The sequence below is a fragment of the Nerophis lumbriciformis genome, linkage group LG22, assembly GCF_033978685.3.
Source record: "Nerophis lumbriciformis linkage group LG22, RoL_Nlum_v2.1, whole genome shotgun sequence".
Lineage (NCBI taxonomy): Eukaryota > Metazoa > Chordata > Actinopteri > Syngnathiformes > Syngnathidae > Nerophis > Nerophis lumbriciformis.
This window is the reverse complement of record NC_084569.2, coordinates 40314959-40334958: the sequence shown is the minus strand read 5'-3', so window position 1 is coordinate 40334958 and position 20000 is coordinate 40314959. Positions and strand designations below refer to the sequence as shown.

The 20000-nt window shown below is 39.7% G+C and overlaps 2 protein-coding genes across 2 annotated transcripts in view; one reads left to right on the top strand and one right to left on the bottom strand.

Annotated features, from left to right (window-relative positions):
* Positions 1-8308, bottom strand: part of ntn1b (netrin 1b) — a 206059-nt gene extending 197751 nt beyond the window's left edge. Inside the window, exons 1-2 of the mRNA XM_061973861.2 lie at positions 8196-8308; positions 7100-8130 (exon numbers count right to left, since the gene is read on the bottom strand). Of these exons, the coding sequence (XP_061829845.2) occupies positions 7100-8117 (1018 nt within the window). The 5' untranslated portion in view covers positions 8118-8130; positions 8196-8308. The remainder of the gene's footprint in view (positions 1-7099; positions 8131-8195) is intronic.
* LOC133615733 (phosphoinositide 3-kinase regulatory subunit 5-like) lies at positions 8116-17791 on the top strand. The gene is made up of 5 exons (XM_061974529.2): positions 8116-8133; positions 8305-8482; positions 17269-17357; positions 17438-17556; positions 17614-17791. Exons 1-5 carry the CDS (start codon positions 8116-8118, stop codon positions 17750-17752), a joined length of 543 nt encoding a protein of 180 aa, XP_061830513.2. The 3' UTR covers positions 17753-17791.
* Positions 17792-20000: the final 2209 nt, after the last annotated feature.

Here is a 20000-nt window from a genome sequence, read left to right as displayed (position 1 = left end):
AATTCCTGTTTTTATCTAGCCTTATTTCCAACCTTTTTTAGTGCGATGATTCCTTTCAAATGTTTTGACCCATTTCAATCGTTCCACTATCAAAACATTCTTCTTAGTCAGGACAAAAAAAACAAGTTGGATTAAGAACATCAAAAATTTCCAGTTTTCCGAAATTGCCTAATACAATTTTTCAATTAAAAAACTGTTACTACTTCAACATTTCTTGACCGATTTAAACAATTCCAACACCAACCAATTCAGCTCATTCAGGACATTCATGCTCCTAATCATTTTCAAAACAATCCCGCTTTCCCCAAAATTATCAGGAAGTTCCCATTAAAATGGACGGGACATTTTTCCAAGTTGCACAATTCCCACAAATTCCAAAAATTCCCAGATTTCGCAGAATTCCAGGTTTTCCGGGACATTTTTCTCATTCAAAACGATATTGGCCATTTTTCAAACTTTCACCATTTCCACATTGTTCAACCGATTCAAATCATTCCACCTTCAACACATTCCACTCATCCTGGACATTCAAACTATCATTTTTCCAAGTTCCAAAAAAAAAATTTCAACACCTTTTTTCACCCTTTTTTCTGTCGACTACTTCTTCCACATTTTTCAACCCACTTCAACCGTTCCACCGTCCAAACATTCCTTTCAGTCAGGACCAAAAAAAAATCGAAGTTGCTTTTTGAACTGGAAAAATTCCCGGTTTTGCTTGTATGTAAATGTTGAATATTATAAATAAAGGTTTAAAAAAAAAAAGTAAATAAAAAAAGAATTGCGTTTATAAAATAGCAAGCAATTCCAAAGAATTGATACACTTGGACAGAACCAGTTTTCAATTCCCATTCGTATACAGTAGCGTAGTAGGCCCAAATATTCATTAAAAGCAAGGCAGACAGCCTATTCGGGAATTGCGGGCTTTCCCATGAAAACTTTTAAAAATTCCCGAATTTCCCAGAATTCCATGTTTTCCGGGACATTTTTCCCATTTCAAAATGAAATTTTTCAAACTTCCACTATTTCAAACATTATTCAAACCATTCCACCTTCAACACATTCCACCACTTTTCCAAGTTCAAAAAAATTCCAGGATCTTCCAGAATTCCTGGTTTTCCAAAGCCTTATTTCCACCCTACTCCTCCCATATTTTTTTGACACACTTCAACGGTTCCACCATCAAAACATTCCTCTTCATCAGGACAAAAAACAAAGTTGTTTTTGGAATTGGAAAAATTCCCAGTTTTCCAAAAACTCCAGGAATTCCTTAATACCATTTCTCAATTAAAAATGTTACTACCTCAACATTTCTTGACTGATTTGAAAAATTCCAACACCAACCAATTCAACTCGTTCTGAACATTCAAATTTGTTTGACCATTTTTTTTAAAAATCCGCTTTTCCCGAAATTCCCAAATTTTGGGGAAATTCCCAATGAATGGGAATGGGACATTCTTCAAAGTTCCACACTTCCCACATTTTTCATTTCCCATAATTCCTTTTTTTTTTCTTTTTCCCATTCAAAATGAATTGTCCATTTTTCAAACTTCCGCCATTTCAAACATTTTTCTACCTATTCAAACCATTCCACCTTCAACACATTCCACCACTTTTCCAAGTTCAAAAAAATTCCAGGATTTTCCAGAATTCCTGGTTTTCCAAAGCCTTATTTCCACCCTTTTTTCTGTCGACTACTCCTCCCATATTTTTCGACACACTTCAACGGTTCCACCATCAAAACATTCCTCTTCATCAGGACAAAAAACAAAGTTGCTTTTGGAAGTGGAAAAATTCCCAGTTTTCCCAAAATTCCAGGAATTCCTTAATACCATTTCTCAATTAAAAATGTTACTACCTCAACATTTCTTGACTGATTTGAAAAATTCCAACACCAACCAATTCAACTCGTTCTGAACATTCAAATTTGTTTGACCATTTTCCAAAAAAATCCGCTTTTCCCGAAATTCCCAAATTTTGGGGAAATTCCCAATGAATGGGAATGGGACATTCTTCAAAGTTCCACACTTCCCACATTTTTCATCTGATTCAAACTGTTCCCAATTCAAAATAGTCAGCCTATTTGAGAATTGTGTGCTCTATTTCAACAATTCTAAAAAAAAAAATTCCCGGATTTCCCATAATTCCTTTTTTTTTCTTTTTCCCATTCAAAATGAATTGTCAATTTTTCAAACTTCCACAATTCCCACATTCTTCAACCGAATCAAACCAGAACACATTCAATTCATCCTGGACATTCAAACTACAATTTTCCCAGGTTTCCAGGAATTCCTGTTTTTTTTTCTAACTTAATTTTATCTAACTTTTTTGTTTGACTACTCCTTTTACATTTTCATCCCATTTCAACTGTACCACCATCAAAACATTCCTCTTAGTCACAACCCCAAAAAAACAAGTTGGTTTAAGAACTTGAAAAATTCCCGGTTTTCCCGAAATTCCAGGAATTTCATCATACCATTTCTCAATTAATAAACTGTTACTACTTCAACATTTCTTGACTGATTTAAACAATTCCAACACCAACCAATTCAGCTCTTTCAGGACATTCATGCTCCTAATCAATTTTTTTTTAATTCCGCTTTTCCCAAAAATTCCAGGAAGTTCCCATTGAAATGAACGGGACATTTTTCCAAGTTGCACAATTCCCACATTTTTCAACCGAGTCAAACCATTCCACCTCCATCACATTGCACTCATCCTAGACATTTAAACTACCTTTTTTCCCAGTTCAAAAAAATTCCAGGATTTTCCTGAATTCCTGGTTTTCCAAAGCCCTATTTCCACCCTTTTTTCTGGCGACTACTCCTTCCACATTTTTCAACCCACTTCAAAACATTCCTCTTAATCAGGACAAAAAACAAAGTTGTTTTTTGAACTGGAAAAATTCCCGATTTTCCCAAAATTCCAGAAATTCCGTAATACTATTTCTCAATTCAACATTTATCAACCGATTTGAAAAATTCCAATACCAACCATTTTCAGACCATTCAAGTTTTTTTTTTTTACCTTTTTCAAAAAAAAAAAATCAGCTTTTCCCGAAATTCCCCAATTGTTGGGAAATTCCATTGAAATCAATGGGACATTCTTCAAAGTTCCACAATTCCCACATTTTTCATCTGATTCAAACTGTTCCCAATTCAAAATATTCGGCCTGTTTGGGAATTGTGTGCTCTATTTCAACAATTCTAAAAAAAATTCCAGGATTTCCCATAATTCCTTTTTTTTTCTTTTTCTCATTCAAAATGAATTGTCAATTTTTCAAACTTTCACAATTCCCACATTCTTCAACCGATTCAAACCATTCCACTTTCAACACATTCAATTCATCCTGGACATTCAAACTACAATTTTCCCGCGTTCAACACATTTCCAGGAATTCCTGTTTGGTTTTTTTCTAACCCTATTTGCAACCTTTTTTTGTTTGACTACTCCTTTTACATTTTCCATCCCATTTCAACTATACCACCATCAAAACATTCCTCTTAGTCAGGACAAAAAAAACAAGTTGGTTTAAGAACTTGAAAAATTCCCGGTTTTCCCGAAATTCCAGGAATTTCATCATACCATTTCTCAATTAATAAACTGTTACTACTTCAACATTTCTTGACCGATTTAAACAATTCCAACACCAACCAATTCAGCTCATTCAGGACATTCATGCTCCTAATCAATTTTTTTTTAATCCCGCTTTTCCCAAAATTCCAGGAAGTTCTCATTGAAATGAACGGGACATTTTTCCAAGTTGCACAATTCCCACATTTTTCAACCGATTCAAACCATTCCACCTTCAACACATTGCACTCATCCTAGACATTTAAACTACCTTTTTTCCAAGTGCAAAAAAATTCCAGGATTTTCCTGTATTCCTGGTTTTCCAAAGCCCTATTTCCACCCTTTTTTCTGGCGACTACTCCTTCCACATTTTTCAACCCACTTCAAAACATTCCTCTTAATCAGGACAAAAAACAAAGTTGTTTTTTGAACTGGAAAAATTCCCGATTTTCCCAAAAATTCCAGGAATTCCGTAATACTATTTCTCAATTCAACATTTCTCAACCGATTTGAAAAATTCCGACACCGACCATTTTCAGACCATTCAAGTTTGTTTGTTTTTACCTTTTTCAAAAAAAATATCCGCTTTTCCCGAAATTCCCCAATTGTTGGGAAATTCCCATTGAAATCAATGGGACATTCTTCAAAGTTCCACAATTCCCACATTTTTCATCTGATTCAAACTGTTCCCAATTCAAAATATTCAGCCTGTTTGGGAATTGTGTGCACTACTTCAAAAATTCTAAAAAAAATTCCAGGATTTCCCATAATTCTTTTTATTTTATTTTTTCCCATTCAAAATGAATTGTCAATTTTTCAAACTTCCACAATTCCCACATTCTTCAACCGATTCAAACCATTCCACCCTCAACACATTCAATTCACCCTGGACATTCAAACTACCATTTTCCACGTTTCCAGGAATTCCTGTTTTTTTTCTAACTTAATTGTATCTAACTTTTTCGTTTAACTACTCCTTTTACATGTTTCATCCCATTTCATCACCATCAAAACATTCCTCTTAGTCAAGACAAAAAAAACACGTTGGTTTAAGAACTTGAAAAATTCCAGATTTTCCCAAAATTCCAGGAATTCCGTAATACTATTTCTCAATTCAACATTTCACAACCGATTTGAAAAATTCCAACACCAACCATTTTCAGACCATTCAAGTTGTTGTTTTTTTACCTTTTTCAAAAAAAAAATCCGCTTTTCCCGAAATTCCCCAATTGTTGGGAAATTCCCATTGAAATCAATGGGACATTCTTCAAAGTTCCACAATTCCCACATTTTTCATCTGATTCAAACTGTTCCCAATTCAAAATATTCAGCCTGTTTGGGAATTGTGTGCTCTATTTCAACAATTCTAAAAAAAAAAAATCCTGGATTACCATTTTATTTTATTTTTTTCATTCAAAATGAATTGTCCATTTTTAAACTTCCACAATTCCCACATTCTTCAACCTATTCAAACCATTCCACCTTCAACACATTCAATTCATCCTGGACATTCAAACTACCATTTTCCCGTGTTCAACACATTTCCAGGAATTCCTGTTTGGTTTTTTTCTAACCCTATTTGCAACCTTTTTTTGTTTGACTACTCCTTTTACATTTTCCATCCCATTTCAACTGTACCACCATCAAAACATTCCTCTTAGTCAGGACAAAAAAAACAAGTTGGTTTAAGAACTTGAAAAATTCCCGGTTTTCCCGAAATTCCAGGAATTTCATGATACAATTTCTCAATTAATAAACTGTTACTACTTCAACATTTCTTGACCGATTTAAACAATTCCAACACCAACCAATTCAGCTCATTCAGGACATTCATGCTCCTAATCAATTTTTTTTTTTAATCCCGCTTTTCCCAAAATTCCAGGAAGTTCCCATTGAAATGAACGGGACATTTTTCCAAGTTGCACAATTCCCACATTTTTCAACCGATTCAAACCATTCCACCTTCAACACATTGCACTCATCCTAGACATTTAAACTACCTATTTTCCAAGTTCAAAAAAATTCCAGGATTTTCCTGAATTCCTGGTTTTCCAAAGCCCTATTTCCACCCTTTTTTCTGGCGACTACTTCCAACACCAACCATTTTCAGACCATTCAAGTTTTTGTTTTTTTACCTTTTTAAAAAAAAATCCGCTTTTCCCGAAATTCCCCAATTGTTGGGAAATTCCCATTGAAATCAATGGGACATTCTTCTTTCCAAGTTGCACAATTCCCACATTTTTCATCCGATTCAAACCATTCCAACATCAACACATTCCACTCATCCTGAACATTCCAACTATCCTTTTTTCCAAGTTCTAAAAAAAAATTCCAGGAATTCCCAGAAATCCATTTTTTTTCTAAACCTTTTTTCACCCTTTTTTCTGTCGACTACTCCTTTCCACATTTTTCAACCCTCTTCAACCTTTCCACTTTCAAAGTTCCAAACCAAATTCCGGTTTTCCTGGAAATTCTAACTCTTCAACATTCAACCCATTTAAGCTATCCTTCCATTCATACTACATTCTATCAGCATTTAACTTCAACTTCAGCATTGGAGCATTCACACCCAATTCCCTCAGGAATTGACTCTTCTAGTCGTTATTTTTTTGCATTTTTGTTTTTTAATCTGCATTTTTATTGGAATAATTTCAGCATTCACCTCCCGCTGCCTCAACAGAGCCAGTGCCATCATCAAGGACAGCACCCACCCTGGCTCTGACCTGTTCCACCTGCTGCCCTCTGGGAAGCGCTACAGGTGCATTAAAACCAAAACAAACAGGCTAAAGAACAGCTTCTTCCCCAGGGCCATAACCATCCTGAACGGACTGCCCCATTGTCCCTCATAACTGCCTTCTCTTCGGTGCAATAACCCATTCCACCAACCACCCTGTTTTTTTTTTTGGTTTTTTTTCATGTATATATTCATTTCACACCATATTCATTGCACTTCTACATTTTTTTATATTTTTATATATTTGCACATTGTTTTTCTAGCATGCACACATCGCACTGTATGGAATGGCCTCAATCTCGTTACCTTGCGTAATGACAATAAAGCTGATTCTGATTCTGATTCTGATTCTGATTCTGATTCTAAATATGCCTGTTTTATGTATGTTTATCTATTTATCTGAGTACCATGTTATTATGTGTTATTATGAATGTGCACTAAATTAGTTTGCTTGCAATTTCGTTGTACAATGAAGATATATTCTATTATATTATATTATATTCTGATCATTTGTATGTGTTTTTAGCTTTAGACCCGTTTTCTGTTTATGTTTTAACCTTAAAAGTGCAATAATTTCTCTATTGAATATTTGTTTATGACATTATAATATGAAAATAGTTTTATTATACATTATATTACAATTTTGAATATTAAATATATATTATTATGTACACTCATTTCGGCGTGAACCTGTGGAATGCAGAATATTCTTCTTTTTTTTTTTATTATTCTCGTGCGTAAAGGGGCTCATTTTCGGTAGTGAATGTAGGAGGGAAAAATGGGATGTGGTCTTACCGACACACTCGTTGGCTTCCCTGGCCGTGGCGCGCTGCCACGGGCGGTCGTAGTGGAAAGGCTTGCACCTGTCGCACTCGGGCCCCGCCGTGTTGTGCTTGCACTCGCACACCAGGTGTCCGTCCCGGTCCTTGACGCACTTGGACGCGTGGCCGTTGCACTTGCACCGTCCGCCCACCTGCAGGTCCGACACGGCGTAGTAGTACGAGTCTCGGGCCAGCTCCGAGTCGTCCTCGTTCTCGTCCCCGAAGGTGTGCAGCCGGCTGAAGATCACTTTGATGTCGGTGGCCGTCACCCAGTCCTGGAGCACGGGGGAGTTGTCGAAGTCGTGCGCGGAGGGTCGGCCGTCCAGGGTGCTGAAGGCGATGAGGCCGCCGGTGAGAGGGTGCATGTCGGTGTGGGAGTCCGTGCAGATGGCCTCCTGCTCGTTCTGCTTGGTGATCACCGCCTTGTTCTGCCGGTTGTGCATCTTCTTGCACTGGGTGGAGTAGAACTGGAAGGGAACCCAGGACTTGCCGTAGTCCATGGACTTGTATATGGCCATGGACTCCGGTCTGGGCGAGCAGAACTGCAGGCTGACGTAGGTGACCTCGAACTTCTTCCCCAGCGACAGGGTGAGGGTGACGTTCTGCGGGAACTGCGCGTAATTCTCCGACTGCCAGCAGGTGAGGTTGTGCGGGTTGTTCAGGTCCGTCAGGTACGCCGCCGGGTGCGACTTCTTGGGGTCTTGCGCGTCGCAGGTGTGGCAGTCCCGCGTCCGGTCCTCGCCCTTCTCCGCCACCACGCAGTACCTGGCCGCCGGGGAGCCGCAGGTGCTGGAGACGCGCACGTCCTTGCCGAAGGCGGAGTTGACGAAGTCCGGGATGCACCTCCGAGGGCTGCCGTTCTCGTCGTAGCACGGGTCGGGAGGGGAGGACTGGGCGGCGAACATGCTCAGCTGCCCGTATCCCGCCAACACCCCCCGGGCGAGGAGGTGAAGTGTCACCGAGGTGAGCCACAGCTCCGAAACCCTCCGCATGTTTGCTCCTCGCCTGGCAGGAGACAAGAAACGTCAATGAAAATATCAAATATGATTGATTGACGTGTACGTTCTTACCAAGCAACTTCCGTCAAAACTGCGCTGTCATTAATTAAAAAGACAAAACCACCACTTTCAGGATTTTTTGCCCCCCTTTCGAATAAAAAAAAAATGCGGTGTGCGTGAGTGTCCTCACTCTGTCACACTTCTGCCCACCCTGAACTCGCTCTGCCCCACTCCATCCACGCCGGGCTGCGGGGAAGACAAAAGGGGGGTCCGCTCACTCCTCTCCGGAGCACAGGAGGCTCAGCGAGGCACTTCGGTGGGAAACACTGACATCTTGTGGTCAACATTGCGTACTGCAAGTAAATATATATATATTTTTTCCCAACTTTTTTTATTGGCATTTTCAAACAGACAGTCAAAACAGTACAATTTTAAAGTTAGTAAACGATTCACACCCTTTCCCTTAAAACTCAAGCCACCCACCCACCCTCCCACCCCACTCAGGTCCCACTATCCATCCATCCATCCATCTTCTTCCGCTTATCCGAGGTCGGGTCGCGGGGGCAGCAGCCTAAGCAGGGAAGCCCAGACTTCCCTCTCCCCAGCCACTTCGTCCAGCTCCTCCCGGTGGATCCCGAGGCGTTCCCAGGCCAGCCAGGAGACATAGTCTTCCCAACGTGTCCTGGGTCTTCCCCGTGGCCTCCTACCGGTCGGACGTGCCCGAAACACCTCCCGAGGGAGGCGTTCGGGTGGCATCCTGACCAGATGCCCGAACCACCTCATCTGGCTCCTCTCGATATGGAGGAGCAGCGGCTTTACTTTGAGCTCCCCCCGGATGGCAGAGCTTCTCACCCTATCTCTAAGGGAGAGCCCCGCCACCCGGCGGAGGAAACTCATTTCGGCCGCTTGTACCCGTGATCTTGTCCTTTCGGTCATGACCCAAAGCTCATGACCATAGGTGAGGATGGGAACGTAGATCGACCGGTAAATCGAGAGCTTTGCCTTCTGGCTCAGCTCCTTCTTCACCACAACGGATCGATACAGCGTCCGCATTACTGAAGATGCCGCACCGATCCGCCTGTCGATCTCACGATCCACTCTTCCCTCACTCGTGAACAAGACTCCGAGGTACTTGAACTCCTCCACTTGGGGCAAGATCTCCTCCCCAACCCGGAGATGGCACTCCACCCTTTTCCGGGCGAGAACCATGGACTCGGATTTGGAGGTGCTGATTCTCATCCCAGTCGCTTCACACTCGGCTGCGAACTGATCCAGTGAGAGCTGAAGATCTTGGCCAGATGAAGCCATCAGGACCACATCATCTGCAAAAAGCAGAGACCTAATCCTGCAGCCACCAAACCAGATACCCTCAACGCCCTGACTGCGCCTAGAAATTCTGTCCATAAAGGTTATGAACAGAATCGGTGACAAAGGGCAGCCCTGGCGGAGTCCAACCCTCACTGGAAATGTGTCCGACTTACTGCCGGCAATGCGGACCAAGCTCTGACACCGATTATACAGGGAGCGAACCGCCACAATAAGACAGTCCGTTACCCCATACTCTCTGAGCACTCCCCACAGGACTTCCCGGGGTACACGGTCGAATGCCTTCTCCAAGTCCACAAAGCACATGTAGACTGGTTGGGCAAACTCCCATGCACCCTCAAGGACCCTGCCGAGAGTATAGAGCTGGTCCACAGTTCCACGACCAGGACGAAAACCACACTGTTCCTCCTGAATCCGAGGTTCGACTATCCGGCGTAGCCTCCTCTCCAGTACACCTGAATAGACCTTACCGGGAAGGCTGAGGAGTGTGATCCCACGATAGTTAGAACACACCCTCCGGTTCCCCTTCTTAAAGAGAGGAACCACCACCCCGGTCTGCCAATCCAGAGGTACCGCCCCCGATGTCCACGCGATGTTGCAGAGTCTACAGGTCCCACTAACGAGGGACAAATGGCGCAATTATGTAACAAGACGACAAATACAGACACATTCTCACACACACACACACATACGCGGCCAGAGACAGACAGATATATATATAAAAAATATATATATATATAATAATGAAATAAAATAAAAATTAATAATAATAATAATAATATATAATAAAATAAAAAATAGGATAAAATAATACTAATAAATAAAAGGGAGATTATTCCTCATCTGCGTCTGGGCATAGGTCAAGAGAGTTGACATATAGCAAAAAAGGGCTCCATGAGCTTTCAAATGCTTGAACCGAGCCCTTTGGCGAAAACCTAAGTTTTTCCAGTTTTAGATCGTAGAGAACCTCTCTAATCCAACGGCCGTGTGATGGGGGGGCGAGCCAGCTTCCAATTAAACAAGATCGCAAGTAAATATTTTAAAATAACACCGTCGTTCGTTTTGTGTCCAGCTCCACTAATGGAGTTTTCCTTTCAAAGGCAAAATTAAAGTATTGCTAGAAACATCATTTTATATGGGACTTTATTGTATTATATGTATAGTACATGTTCCAAAAAGAAGAAAAAAACATAAAACACAGTATATTTAAATATACTAAATGTAAAAAAGGGAATAAATATTCAAAATAATCTAGTTTGGTTACCCCATCATGAGCGCACACAAGGTTGCAGATGATGTGGTCCTGATGGCTTCATCTGGCCAGGATCTTCAGCTCTCGCTGGATCAATTCGCAGCCGAGTGTGAAGCGATTGGGATGAGAATCAGCACCTCCAAGTCCGAGTCCATGGTTCTCGCCCGGAAAAGGGTGGAGTGACATCTCCGGGTTGGGGAGGAGATCTTGCCCCAAGTGGAGGAGTTCAAGTACCTCGGAGTCTTGTTCACGAGTGAGGGAAGAGTGGATGGTGAGATCGACAGGCGGATCGGTGCGGCGTCTTCAGTAATGCGGACGCTGTATCGATCCGTTGTGGTGAAGAAGGAGCTGAGCCGGAAGGCAAAGCTCTCGATTTACCGGTCGATCTACGTTCCCATCCTCACCTATGGTCATGAGCTTTGGGTTATGACCGAAAGGACAAGATCACGGGTACAAGCGGCCGAAATGAGTTTCCTCCGCCGGGTGGCGGGGCTCTCCCTTAGAGATAGGGTGAGAAGCTCTGTCATCCGGGGGGAGCTCAAAGTAAAGCCGCTGCTCCTCCACATGGAGAGGAGCCAGATGAGGTGGTTCGGGCATCTGGTCAGGATGCCACCCGATCGCCTCCCTCGGGAGGTGTTTAGGGCACGTTTGACCGGTAGGAGGCCACGGGGAAGACCCAGGACACGTTGGGAAGACTATGTCTCCCGGCTGGCCTGGGAACGCCTCGGGATCCCCCGGGAGGAGCTGGACGAAGTGGCTGGGGAGAGGGAAGTCTGGGCTTCCCTGCTTAGGCTGCTGCCCCCGCGACCTGACCTCGGATAAGCGGAAGAAGATGGATGGATGGATGGGCATTCCAGAGTACTGGAGCCCCAATAGAAAACGCTCTATAGCCCGCAAACTTTTTGGAGGGGCTCTGAAGGCAGATTTCTTGCCGGGACATATGGTACAATACAATCAGCAAGATAGGATGGAGCTAGACCGTGTAGTATTTTATGTCGGTATTTAGGCAGTGACGTGCGGTGAGGTTGATGGCTGGTGAGGCACTGACTTCATCACAGTCAGATTTACAAACATATGAACCCTAAAGAGTATCTTATTCACCATTTGATTGGCAGCAGTTAACGGGTTATGTTTAAAAGCTCATACCAGCATTCTTCCCTGCTTGGCACTCAGCATCAAGGCTTGGAATTGGGGGTTAAATCACCAAAAATTATTCCCGGGCGCGGCGCCGCTGCTGCCCACTGCTCCCCTCACCTCCCAGGGGGTGATGAAGGGGATGGGTCAAATGCAGAGGACAAATTTCACCACACCTAGTGTGTGTGTGACAATCATTGCTACTTTAACTTAACTTTAACTTTACACATACAAACTGTAGCACACAAAAAAGCACATTTAATAAAAAAAAACGTTATTATGGTCTTACCTTTACTTAGAAATAAAGTCCATTCGCCGCTGTTGTGCTGGATTAATGAACGGGTGTGTTATATCAACTAAAGCCCTCACTTAAACTTTCCTCGTGCAAGATTGAATCTATTTAAAAAAGTGTAACCGAGGGTTTATAAATGTGGCCTATACTGTATGAAACTACAAAATAACAAACACGGAGGCTCCAGTTTACACGAGGACCACTTTATTTACCTTCTTTCAAAAACCTCCGCTCCACTCCAACGTGTCATCACTTCCGCTCATGGCGCCTTCAAAATAAGAGCTCAAGGCATATACTGTATAACAGTGCATAACAGGAACTTAACATCACAAATAGGAAAGCCCATAAAAATAGGTTACAAAAGTTATTTAATAAGTAGCCAAAAAGTGCAAAAACAATAATGTTTATGTTGGAGGAGTTGTGAATTAGATACACCTGCAGTCTGCAGGTGTACCTAATGTTGTGGCCCTGCAGTCATTCACAACTCCTCCAACACGAACATTATTGTTTTTGCACTTTTTGGCTTCTTATGAAATAACTTTTTTAAATACATTCAATCTTGCACGTGGAAAGTTTAAGTGTGGGCTTTAGTTGATATAACAATTCTACGGCGGGGGTGCAGGAGGCGAGCCTCAGCCAGTGCGTCTTTTGCAGCCGTTTTATGATCGCTCCGCACAAGAAATACGTTACACACATACAGTTGTTGACAAAATACACTGTACATTATATACCTCAGCTAACTAAACTATGGAAATGTATAATATAATTATATAGCAATATGGTCTCACTGCACCGCAGGCCAGCAGTTAGCCGAGTCCGTCCATGTTGAGGCACTGAGTGACGTGCCTCAACTGGCTGCTGTTCACCGCACCGTCTCTTCTCAGTATTTGAACGGCAAATGTGAAAATTCAGCGATTTTGAATGAAAATAATCTAAAACTGGTGAAGTTAAATGGAAAATAACTTCATAGTATAATCACTGCATACTAGAGATGCGCGGATAGGCAATTTATTTAATCCGCAACCGCGTCAGAAAGTCGTCAACCATCCGCCATCCACCCGATGTAACGTTTGATCAGAACTGCACCCGCCCGCCATCCGCCCGTTGTTATATATCTAATATTAATTTAAAAAAAAAAAGGGTGAAAACTACGCAAATTGCACCTTGTGCAGACAAGATTTTTCGATCGGACACGGAGGAATTAGCGATGTAAAAGACCACGTTGGGACAAAAAAACACAAGTCTAATGCCGTTGCTAGCGATACAAGTGGAAAACTTTCAACGTTTTTCGTCGCCCAAACAGATTCTTTGGATGTGATAAATGCCGAAGTTTTATTTACGGAGGCAATAATTGAGCATGGACTTCCAATCGCACTGGCTGATCACATGGTACAGTTAAATGTTTGTAATGCAACCTTTAAAAATCATTACGCGGTGATCGCGATCCCAAAAATAAACTTTTCTTGCATGATAATGTCCAGAAAAATTCGCTTTATATTACTATAGAGTCCTTTTAACGAATGAGTTTGATGGTTTATCACAAACCTTAAATGAAAGAAGTCCTTTGTTCTCCTGCACCATGGCCTTGCTTCGTGTTTGGTGCGCGTGTCGGCTGTATTTCACAGCACGACATACTGTTAAAAGTGTTTATACTATTTATACTTTCAATTAACAAATTGAAGTCTTGTGAAAGGTTGACAGGATAACTGGCATTAACTGTCAAAACAATTTCAAACTATTGAAGTTAGCTTACAGAATAAACATGTCAATCAACCCATATGATTTTTGCTGTAATATTTTTGTTTTGAAAAGTCACTGTGACTGATAGAAAAGTGATGGTTTTAGCAACATTTTAACCTGTCTGAATGCTAATAATCATTTTGCGTCGGGGGGCGAAGCCCTGAACCCTCCACCAGGACTTTGTCCTGGACCTACCGGGGCCTGCGGCCCTTGGACCCTGGCTACTAGGTTTTTCTGATTTAAAAGTTGGCAGGTATGGTGAGGTTATAAAGCTTTTGCCTGTTAAAGAAAGGAGACTGATCCAATGGAGCACAGACTTGCGCGTGCCACGCTGTCACGACCCAGACGCACACCAGTGCGCAATCATATGGGAGCCGCGCTGAGCGCACCTCCAAGCGCGTCTCGCTGCCGGCGACGGCCGGGTATGGGCCCACGCTCCAGCGCCATCCATTTTCAGGGCTAGTTGATTCGGCAGGTGGGTTGTTACACACTCCTTAGCGGGTTCCGACTCCCATGGCCACCGTCCTGCTCTCTATATCAACCAGGGTGAGCCCCACCCCTTTCGTGAGCGCACTGCGCGCGGAGTGACCCCTGTTACGCGCCCCCGGCAACAGGGGTGGCAAGCAGGTAAGCTGCGCGGGCGGAGCGCGCGGAGTGACCCATGTTACGAGCCCCCGGCCACGGGGGTGGCGGGCAGGTAAGCTGCTTACCTGCTGCGCGTGACGCCGGCCGCGGCGAAAGCGGACGAGGCGGGGTGTCGGTGCGGTGGGCGCGGTAGTGACCCTGGACGTGCGTCGGGCCCTTCTCGTGGATCGCCTCAGCTACGGCTCCCGGTGGGGCCCTCTCGGGGGAAGGGGCCTCGGTCCCGGACCCCGGCGAGGCGTCCCTTCTCCGCTCCGTAAAAGTGTCCATCTCTTTTCTTTTTTTTTCTTCTGTTGTGGCATATGCTGCAGGTGCCTGCTCGTTTTTCGTATGTGGGTAACAACATTTAACTATGTATATATATTTACCAATTGGTTTAACTGCCACCCGCAAAAAAAAAATAAATAAAAAAAATAAAATATCTAATTAATCCGCCCGACCCGACCCGCGAGCGGATAAAATCTTATTTTTTTTTATTTCATCCGCCCGATCCGCGGATAATCCGCGGACTCCGCGGTTGTGTCCGCAAACCGCGCATCTCTACTGCATACATATAACAATTTAATGAATTTTTTTTTCTTTTTACATTTTTTTTCTTTCCATGATGGCAGGTGAGGCCCCGCCTCACCTGCCTCTAGTGACTGCACGTCACTGGTATGTACGCATGTGTATATACATATTTTTATGTATATATATCTGCATGTATGTATGAATACATGTATGTATGTATATACTGTATGTATGAATATATGTACGTATGTATTTAATTATGAATACATGTATGTATGTATATATGCATGAATACATGTATCTATTATGTATGTATATACAGTATTTATGAATACATGTATCTATGTATGTATGTATATAATTATGAAAACATGTATCTATGTATGTACAGTATGTATGTATGTATGTATGATGTATATATGCATAAATATATGTATCTATGAATGTATGTATATATTTATGAATGCATATATGTATATAATTATGAATACGTGTATCTATGTAAGGGCAGCACGATGGCAGAGGGGTTAGTGCATCTGCCTCACAATACGAAGGTCCTGAGTAGCCCTGAGTTCAATCCTGGGCTCGGGATCTTTCTGTGTGGAGTTTGCATGTTCTACCCGTAACTGCGTGGGTTCCCTCCGGATACTCCAGCTTCCTCCCACCTCCAAAGACATGCACCTGGGGATAGGTTGATTGGCAACACTAAATTGGCCCTAGTGTGTGAATGTTGTCTGTCTATCTGTGTTGGCCCTGTGATGAGGTGGAGACTTTTCCAGGGTGTACCCCGCCTTCCGCCCGATTGTAGCTGAGATAGGCTCCAGCACCCCCACGACCCCAAAGGGAATAAGCGGTAGAAAATGGATGGATGGATGTATCTGTGTATGTATGTATGTATGTATATATGCATGAATACATGTCTCTATGAATGTATGTATATATTTATGAATACATGTATCTATAAATGTATTTATATATTTATGAATACATGTATGTATGTATGTGTGTATATATATATATATATATATATATATATATGTCTTAATAAGGTTATCCAAAAAATAGTGCTCGATACCGTAGTAGAGCGCAATATATGTATGTGTGGGAAAAAAAATCACAAGACTATTTCATCTCTACAGGCCTGTTTCATGAGGGGGGGTACCCTCAATCATCAGGAGATTTTAATGGGAGCATTCGCATACCATGGTTTGTATAGGGCACAGAGTGGGTGGGTACAGGCTGTGTAGGGGCGTGGTGATTGGCCAAAAAAGAACAGAAAACGAAACGACATCATCTGGTACAACCCCCCATACAGCAAAAACGTCTCAACTAACATTGGACACAAATTCCTCAATCTGATTGACAAACACTTTCCCAAAGACAACACCCTAAGAAAAGTATTCAACAAGAACAACATTAAATTGAGCTACAGCTGCATGAACAATATACGACAAATCATCTCAAACCACAACAAAACAATTGCAAATGAGCCGTCGGCCCCCGGACAGAGCGACTCCAAAACCAACAAAGGCTGTAACTGTCGAAAGAAACCTGATTGCCCTCTCAACGGGGGGTGCTTACAAACATCAGTTGTCTACCAATCTAAGGTAATACGCAAGGACATTAACACATCCGACACATATGTAGGATTAACCAAGGGAGAATTCAAAACCAGATGGAACAACCACAAGGCTTCTTTCAGGAACCAAAACCTGCGAAATACCACAGAACTCAGCAAACACATTTGGGACCTCAAAGACAATAATGTTGAATATTCAATAACATGGCAAATTCTTGCATCCAGCACACCTTACAATAGTGGTAATAAAAGATGCAACCTATGCTTGAAAGAGAAACTGTTTATTATTTACCGTCCAGACCTGTCATCCCTCAACAAGCGCAGCGAAATTGTAACAACATGCCGCCATAGACGGAAACACCTCCTAGATAACACATGAGCCAATCACCACGCCCCTACGCCAGCCTGTACCCACCCACTCTGTGCCCTATATAAACCATGGTATGTGAATGCTCCCATTAAAATCTCCTGATGATTGAGGGTACCCCCCCTCATGAAACAGGCCTGTAGAGATGAAATAGTCTTGTGATTTTTTTTCCCACACATACATATATTGCGCTCTACTACGGTATCGAGCACTATTTTTTGGATAACCTTATTAAGACATATATATATATGTATGTATGTATGTACAGTATGTATGTATGTATATTAAATTGTGACTCTCCAGGGTCAAGAGGTGAAAACTTATGGCTGTCAGTGAGAGAAGTGGTGAAAAAGCAGTGCCCTCCTAAGTCCAAAAAGAGTACCAGTCTGCAGGTGAAGGTTTAATTTAAAAAAAAAAAAAGTTACTCTAACTTTCCAGCACAAACGCCTCATGAAGTGCGTGTGTCTGCCAGCACGTCTCCATCACGGGGGAGAAGGTAAACAAAGTGGAGGTGAGCAGTGGGACTGAGGGCCAGACCTTCGCCGTGTGTCTGGACCAAGACCAGAGGAAGTTCCTGCAGAGTGTCAGCAGGTAGCCAAGATCTCAGGTGTATAAAAGACATATTCATCATCAATATGTTGTCTGTAGGCTGGAAGTGTCGCTGTGCTGCAAGCCGGGCAGCTGGAAGTTGGACAGGCTGTCGCCCGGCCAAGTCCGACCTCTGCACCCGTCTTACTGCTCCCTGCTCTGCCTGCCTGTCGTCTCCTTTTCTGCAGCGTATCCATGACGACGCTTCCAACACGGTTCTGACACCTAATGGCTGATGAAAACAAGTCTAAGATGGACAATACCATGGTACCTCGGGTTTTGTCACTGCCTTTTTTTCCAGACTATATAAGTATACAAGCCCCACCCACTAAATTTAAGGTGGGAAAAAAAGTGTTTCCATATATTAGCCACAGATATATACCTTGTGAAATGAGTTATTTACACAGAAATATTCTGTAAATGTTTATTTACATACCTTAAATGTTTCCAAACAGTGCCTGTAACACGTAACATGTATATATATACTGTATATATATGTGTGTATATATATATATTTTTATTTTTTTTTAAATATATATATATATATATATATATATATATATATATATATATATATATATATACGCATATATATATATATATATACATGTATAGTATATATATATATAAATATATGTATGTATATATATATATATATATATATATACACATATATATTTATATATATATATATATGTATATATATACACATATATATGTATATATATATATATATATATATATATATATATATATACATATACATATATATATATATATATATACATATATATATATATATATAAATGTTTCCAAACAGTGCCTGTAACATGTAACATGTATATATATACTGTATATATATATGTGTGTGTATATATATATATTTTTTTTTTTTAAATATATATATATATATATATATATATATATATATATATATACGTATATATATATATATATGCATAGTATATATATATAAATATATGTATATATATATATATACATATATACATACATATATATATACACATATATATTTATATATATATATATGTATATATATACACATATATATGTATATATATATATATATATATATACATATACATATACATATATATATACATATATATATATAAATGTTTCCAAACAGTGCCTGTAACATGTAACATGTATATATATACTGTATATATATATATATATGTGTGTGTATATATATATATATTTTTTTTAATATATATATATATATATATATATATATATATATATATATACATACATATATATATATACACATATATATATACACATATATATTTATATATATATATATATATGTATATATATACATATATATATACATACATATATATATACACATATATATTTATATATATATGTATATATATATACACATATATATATGTATATATATACACATATATATATATATATATATATATATATATATATATATATATATATATATATATATATATATATATATATATATATATATATATATATATATATATATATGTATAATTTTTTTATCATTAGGTACCCAAAGATTCACACTCCCTAATTCTAAATATTGTAAAATTGGGAGTTTGTGTTTTTTCTATTTTCTTTCATGTGATTTTTGTATAAACAGGGGGAATGTACAACATTAAATAAACACATCTTTAAATAATTGGAAAATAAATACATGAATGTGTTAAGAGATGTGTCGTGAATTTATTTAATGTAAAATTACATTCCATCGTTTTTATCATCCTATTTTTCTACGATTCATTCATTTCATGATGGCTGAGTTTGACTGACAAAATAAATCAGTGAAGTGCAGACAAGGACCAAATAAATTCATGAGTAAATAAAACAAATCTTTAAATAATTACTTAAATTCGTAATCAATTAAATATTTTAATAAATAATTAATTTTTTTTTTTTTAAATAAATAAATAAATACATATTTCAGACATATATATATATATATATATATATATATATATATATATATATATATATATATATATATATATATATATATATATATATATATATATATATATATATATAAAAATAAAACAAATCTTTAAATAATTACTTAAATTCGTAATCAATTAAATATTTTAATAAATAATCAATTAAATTGTGAAATGATTAAAAGCAGGAAATATACCATTGGCTAAATGAATGATTAAATAAACATGTCATTATTAGTGTTGGTGTTATAGTTCTAACTTTGATAAAATATTAGCTGACTTTTATTTCTTTATGTATTTATTTATTCATCCATTCATTTATTAATATTAATTTTTTATTTGTTTACTATAAAAAAAAAATCATACATATTCATATTTTTTTTGCAATAACATTATGTTGACACTAGAGATGCGCGGATAGGCAATTATTTCATCCGCAACCGCATCAGAAAGTCGTCAACCATC